General features: G+C 37.2%; 1 protein-coding gene across 1 annotated transcript; it reads left to right on the top strand.

Moving 5' to 3' along the window:
* The first annotated feature begins 831 nt into the window (after window positions 1-831).
* Smp_058150.1 (hypothetical protein) lies at window positions 832-4,887 on the top strand. The gene is made up of 5 exons (XM_018797634.1): window positions 832-983; window positions 1,017-1,152; window positions 2,068-2,216; window positions 3,426-3,650; window positions 4,651-4,887. Exons 1-4 carry the CDS (start codon window positions 845-847, stop codon window positions 3,641-3,643), a joined length of 642 nt encoding a protein of 213 aa, XP_018652656.1. The 5' UTR covers window positions 832-844; the 3' UTR covers window positions 3,644-3,650; window positions 4,651-4,887.
* The last annotated feature ends 2,558 nt before the right edge of the window (window positions 4,888-7,445 follow it).

The following is a 7,445-nucleotide window of genomic DNA, read 5'->3' as shown; positions in this document are numbered from 1 at the left end:
ATAGTGTGATAATTAGGAGTATTTGAATTATAGTATAGACTAGGGATCCCAGAAATAACGCAATTTAATCAAGAAATACTTGATGAACACGAATGAATTCATTGTATTTGGAATTCCAAATCAAGCAGTCATCAAGTACAAAAGAATCATTGGTTCATATAAGCACCATAGATGGTTTTTAAAAATTCGCAAACCAAGTGTCAATCATTTGTCAACCAATTTTTCTGACTGCGAACTTGCTATCGGATCATCGGCCATAGGTATCATTAGTGGACCCAGTCAAAAACTTATTCAAGATGTAGCAATGCGCAAAGCTAACGATAATATACCAAAATAAATAATAAATCTATGGACTGAAGTGACTACCTATGAGTAGAAAGTTAGAAATCACAAAAAATGACATGACGATTGACAAAAACGATGGCATATGTTATGTAATGAATGTTATTTGAAGGCTCCCTCTGGGGTAACCACTATCATCAGAGTTCACCCGATTAACAAATGTTCTTCCACTACTTGATTAATACACATTCACATTCGATACGGATAAACAATAGATATTGGATGAGTGTGGGTACAAACAAAGTGTCACTAATAAGGTAAAAAAGTGTGGGCTTATTTATGTTGTTAGGAAAACTTAAACACACATGTCATTATATACTCCTTACGTTAACACGTACTTAAAGCTCTGTTTGGTGACACGTCTATAAGACGAAGTACGTACAATTAAGAGATACCATCCATAAGATAAGTTAAGGTTACCCAGCTCATTTCTTTCATAAACTGAAAATTGAACATCGGATATTAAAACTTTACTTGAGCGTAGTTTGTACCATTCGCTACTATGGGAGGTGGTGTTGAACATGATGATCATGATGATATTACCAGGGAAGAGCTATACAGAGAGTTCAAACCAAGTTTTAAATACCAATTTACAAGCATTATTTCGCCAATAATTGACAAACCTGTCTCTCTTTTTCGCGGTAAAAACTAAATTACTGAAGATATTTCTGTAGAACAAGTCGTTGATAGAGTTCGCACTCCATACCCATATTATCATAAGCGGTACGACCGTGTTCCAACGATAGACCAGTGTTTAACTAACGACAAAGTTTGCATCGAGGAGGCCAATCAGCAATATCATAGGGACCGGTAAGCCTGTATCCTGGGTAATTTTGTCCAATTGGATTTCGAATATTTCTGTTTCTGGTATTAACTCAGTACGCAAGCGTGTGCGCATTAGTGAGCTTGTTTGCCGAGTGTTGGGCTCGGATCTGTAGTCTTTGTATGGACAACTTCATTATATTCTTTCCCCGGCAGGCTTTTGCAATCGGTATATAAATCAGGAACTACTTCATCAGTATAATGCAAGTGTATGCTAATAGAAAGATAACTTTGCACTCCTGTTCATCTTTAGCTAGATTGTCATACGATCTACCTATGTCGACTGATATATGAAGGCAAACTTAAGTGGCTCTGATGATATGTGAAAACAATCAATTTTCACGACAATCACACCTAGTTAACCATTATGATAAGTGGAAAGATTCAGAAGTGTACTTGTACCATTGAAAAAGGGATTATATATCGTAACAACCTGTCCCCTATGTTCAAATATCTTTTACATATCATTTAGTAAACTGCCTATTTTTCATTTAAATTCAATTACTAAAGTCACTCTCAGTATTTAGAAATCAAGCTGCTTGTACTTTTTATTGGCAGCTCAAGCGCTTACCAGCTTTGAAGATAATCATTTCGTATTGGAAGTTTTTTGTGAGTTTAATAGTAATATCAGTCAAGGTAAATAGATGTATAAACGGGTTCAATTTCTCCCTAAAGCGTGTTTAAATACTCCATGTTTCACATTGAAAATTTCCCTTAGCCAAAGCTCAAAGTTCGGTCCTGTCAACAGAGTTGAGAGTGTGCATTGCCCTGGTATTACATGTAGTGTTCGATCACGATAAAGTCATCTGCTAGATATATTTGCTATCCGTTTTTTTGGTCTCAGACCTTTTGTCGACAATCATTTTATTGCATTTAGGAGGAACATTTCAAATGTTTGTTTAGGTTGGTGGATCTCAATATAGTTCGAATTCTGCGAAAACGCAAAAATGAATGTATGCGGTGGTACAAGTATGAGAAAGAAGATGTTTATCGATTCTGCGGTCCTATGTTCACTGAATATGAAGATGCAGCTGTCAACTACTATATTAAATGTATGTTTTTTGCGTGTATTTTATCCCTTAACAATAGATCTCTTGTTGAAACAAACATGGGTTTAAATAATTCGAAATTGAGTGCCCACTGTAGTTAAACACAATCCTTACTTTAATTTACGACTGTTGCTATGTGTGGTTAATTTGTGTTGATTTTTGTCCACTTAGGAACTATAAGTCATTATAACGAGTTAGTAGACCCAGTATTGTAATCAGTTATTATCTACAATGTAATCATTCCAAACCACTAATTGAACATCATTCTGCTCATTATTTTAACACTTGAATTGTCATATAGTCTATAATACTTGTCTTCTTAAACTGCAAATAACCAGTCGGTGATCGTAATTGTTGCGCGATATGATTAAAATCAGTCCTAGTGATAGAGACGCACTTTTTTCACATTTCCCTAGATTTTAAGTTTTAATGTTATCCCATTCCTTATATTCCGATCGATACTCGATCTTTATCAAGGACCATAAGCGCAACCAAAGTTACCATGTGTAATCGGCTATGTTTCGCATTCTATGGACATCTTTATTGGATATAATCACTAGGACAGTGATAACTGGCGGCCTACAAGTGGTAATCTACAAACTAGTGTATACACCAACCCTGACCGTTACCCCCTACCATACATCCGCAATTTGACAAGGGTCTTGAAAAGTATGACCATCTTTTTAAAAATATACTTGTTTAAAGGACATAGCTAAATTCACATTACTGCGGCCGATATTTCAAAGACCATAATCATCACTCCCTTCAGACTATGAATTTTTGTGTATGCCTTTCGGTTTATGGTAACTCGAACCAATGTAGCTATGTGCTAAGTTCTATTCTGTAACTGACTGACTTTAGGTTTAAGAAATGCTGCTCAAACTTTTCAGATTCGTCGATGACGTACTCTTCAACATAATGATTGGAACCAAGTGCATAAAACATTCTGAGGTCTTGATTTCGTGCATGCATACCTTGATTACTGTCTTATCGCAGGCCCGTACAGTCTCTGTAACGACCAGACTTTAAATATTTTGTCTGAACGCAACGAACTGAGGTTTATTCGATCATGTCAATTTGCACTCTTCTGTTTAGTTTACGATGCTTCTTTGAGTCTCTCTCAATAAAAGATTCTATCGAAACACATTTTGTACGCAATTTAATAACTGTCAGTTTCTTCATCACATTTCATTTACTTATTCCTTTCATAAGATGGAGAATTACACTGGACGGCAAATGTTGTTGATGCTTTTATGAAACAGAAACATCGTTTACTATGGGAAAAACGTTATGGCCCAGTTGGTGAAACCTCTGATGAGAGAAAGAAACTAGCTGCAGCTGGTGATAAAGCAACTAAAGAGGGGAATTTCGTTACGAAAATGCGAGAACTTGGCTTTAGTAGAGATTTACCAAAAGAAATTCATATGTAGTTTACTGGTAGGCAACCTAACCTTTAATACTGTTGTTAGTCTAATGAAAATATTGAACTACTATTTGACAGTAATTATGAAGTTGGTTATTGCCAGGGAAGTGCATTGGAGAACTATTGAAAACTTGGGTCACAAGAGAGTTGTTTGGTTCTCGTATAGTGGGATACGTCGGGAGCAAGTGGTCGTCTACAACCCCTCCGGAGATTAAGTCCAGGACCTTCCGTTTTTGTGGTAATTTTGTCACCCATTAGACCGCTAGGTTTGAATTCAGTGGCCTACATCCCCGAATTCAACTAATCCCCGACGTAATTCTGACTCTTTTGACATGTCTGCAACATAAAAGTGCATTTTTTGTTATCCACACAATGCTGATTTAAATCGAAAGTCGAATTACTTTTCGATGTACCCCTACTTTTGCTATATGAAGGCGTTATACATACTCTTAAGTTGTAGTTCTCACTGATAAATCAGTGTTTTCCTGTTGTATTGTAAAGCACTTGTGGTCGGACAGCCGACTTTCAAACGTAGCGTTTCAAGTTCAAATCTCGCTTTATCTTCAGTTTGTATAATCACATAGTATTGTTGCTGGTACTCATAAAAAATACAGGTTATTCAAACCAACGTACACAAACCTACTTGTTACAATTATTTTTCTCGGCAGTTGGAATTCATATCTTAAGAGCATAACAAATAAAAGATGTAATAGAACCTTCCAGTGTATAATCTTGTAAAATATCCATACCTATGCCTCTCCACTTGGGGGGGGGGAGAGATGTTTTGTGTACATATAAGGGGTTCGGACTCTCACCCCGGCCAAGTCCTCTGGGTCCAGAAACCGCTACTGGTCTACTTTCAGTTTTAGGAAAACAGGAAGCTATATTATTTTTATCCCCCTCACCACTCAGTGGTAGCCCTCACACTCAGTGTTGCTGTAACTTTTCCCCTTGACAGATGAGTTAACTTTTTATTACCTTCGTCTCTTTGTTACCTTTTCTAAAATAATCTAGGTAGCTCCAAGTGTTTACCGAACTTCTATGAAGATGGACATGATATAATTCTTGTATGGTTATAGTCTACTAGAATAATTCTTCCTGTTTATCATCGTGCTTGCTGAATAGGTTGTTTTTTTTCTTTTAAAAAAATAGTCTTCAAATTCTTCATTGAATCTGCTGACTTTCTAATCGTATTGTGTAATATTACATGTGCATAGCCTTTTTCTATACATGATCTTACTGCACACCTAATCAGTCATGTTTTCTCTTTGTCCCTAACAAGAAATATTCCTAGGTAAGAAAAATTTCAAGTAATAGTGACAATATAAAAAGTGTTGATTTTTCGGTTTGTTTCGTCATCTTCAGTAGCTGATCCGATTATCATTTAGTCACATTGTTGAATCAGTTTTAAGCCAAAATTAATTTGTAATATAGGACTTATGATTTATAGAGGCGGTTACCAAGAATAAGGCCTTCTGAGATTCGTCGAAAAATTGATTTCACGACGCAACAAGTAAATGTGAAACAATTTTCGAAAATCCTGGGCGTTTGCTGATTTAATTTTTTATGTACGTTGTCAAATAAGCTGAACAGGATCATTCGGGCATAAAGAAGTATTGTTTAAAATGCTGTTGTGGGAACTGATTAGTTGGTTTGTAAGGTTAAGGTTTTCACTTTAGTAGAAGCATCCCAAAGAACTACAACGTCAAAATATTGTGTATAAAGATTGTTTTGTGAACCAGTTTTGACTTTTAATGGTTAGTTAAGGAATTGGAGTTGTTTTCGGGAGAATTGACACAATGTCTAGATCAATACTATTTTGATGAATTAGAGAATCCATAATGTCTAGGAAAGGGATTTGTGGTAACGGTAGCACAATGGCTTCAACAAATAGGATATCCGTTAAGCATCATAATTGTAGTTTAAATACCTCATTTGCAAGAGTAAACATCTTACCGAAAGGCGAACTTTGTAAATAACTCAATGGTCTATAAGCAGTTTGGTGAGTGAAGTTGCTCTTCCGTGCGTGACAAACAGTTTATCTAGGTTGACTTCATATCGTGTCGCTTCAATAACGCCATTGGTGTTCTTCGTAAACAGCATATTGAGATATATGACTACATAAATAGTGAAGTGTCCCTCAACATGACGATCCAAGTTATGTTATATATTATAACGTGCTTCGTAAAATCGGTTAGCGATCATTGTATAATTGACAAGACGTTCGGTGAGTTATTTAGTTCCATCTGGTCAGAATAGTCATAAATAATATAAGGATAGTATACTAGAAATAGATCGATCTAGGTTGATGACCACGAAGAATTGTTAAATATAGGCTAGAAAAGATGCCTTGTTTCCTCTTTTAAGTACGCATTCCATGAAGACATTAACACAAAGCATGCTTATATTACTGATTCACACATAAGCTATCGTTAAAAAACCCAAGGGACATTCTTTCCTAACTGTACAGCGCATGTGCGAAACAAATAAGATTTTTGTCAACCAGTAAATTGAGATGTATAAAAGTATTGTTAACATATGTAAGTCTATACTACATAAAAACTTAGTTGTCTAAAGTTCGGGATTCTGACCTTTGTATGGGTACAAATTCCATCGAGAATCAGTTTTAGGGGTAGACACTTTTGTTTTTGATAGGTAACAAGTCACCGTTGCATAAACATCTTACACTTGTTTCATGGCTGAATGTTCCATTTCATTTATTTGCGAGAGGGCTGTGATACTGCCCGGGTGCCCAAACCGAAGCAGGTGGTTTTCTTAGGGGGCCACACCCGGAGCCTTTGACCGACTGATCTGATCCACAAGGCAGTGGAGCATCGTGAGGAAATGCAGTTCCATGGTAGCCGGTGACCAATAAATGGTTCATTCGCCATTTGTCCCTTCAGGATACGGGAGCCCATGTGCACCATTGGTTTGGAATCAGGGTTTTCCAACTCCCCTAGGTGGACCCTCCGTGTCCACCAACCCGGTTAAAGCGCCGGACATTCTATTTTCGTCCTCTCACTTTCGTAAACAACACCCCCGCCACGAGAAGGCAGTGAGTAGGACTTCCCTGGCAGAGGCTATATATTCGCGTGGCCATGTGAGAGCATTTCGAGAGGGAGAGCGGACTCTCCCCACTCTCGGCCCTACCAGGGCACTTGGGGGCTTGTTTCATGGTGCTCCAAGCATTTAGATATCATAGCTTGATGGGCGAGACTAAACTATATGGACGAGCCAATCAGAAGCTTTCGCGGGTTTTCAAGGTCACGGCGCTAAGTTCGGTACCTGATGCTTAAGTACGGTCGGTTTAAAATGGATTTTAGAGAAGACGTGATAATTCAGCGTCTACAAAAGAAGTGATCATAAGATTTTGGCGCGAAATTCAATTATCCATTTGGATAAATAGAGTTTTGGCATTATAGCTGATGTCAGTTCGTGATGAAAACCCTAAGTATAATTCCTAACCTTAACCATGAACTGTAAATCATAATTTGAATTATTCACACAGGTATATAACCCTCATTTAGTCTTAGTTATTATGTTGACACTTTCAGAGTCACTCTAGCGTCGCTCAAAGGTCGTCCATGATTTAGTCTCATCCTTGACCCTAAACCATACCAACAACATTGAAGCTATGTGGTCGAGGCTAAAAGAATTTTTGAGACCTTATCATGGTTTCAGAGGTCGACTACTATGGAGCCACATGGATGAGTTCCTGTACCGGATGCACTATGATTTTAGAACTTCTGAACCTACATCTAACCTTGATAAGTTTTTGAGTCATGTAAAAGAACAGTATCCCTTTTAGT

Source organism: Schistosoma mansoni, chromosome 5 (genome assembly GCF_000237925.1).
Source record: "Schistosoma mansoni strain Puerto Rico chromosome 5, complete genome".
Classification (NCBI taxonomy): Eukaryota; Metazoa; Platyhelminthes; class Trematoda; order Strigeidida; family Schistosomatidae; genus Schistosoma; species Schistosoma mansoni.
Note: the sequence above shows the minus strand (reverse complement) of the source record. Positions and strands in the feature narration are given on the sequence as shown.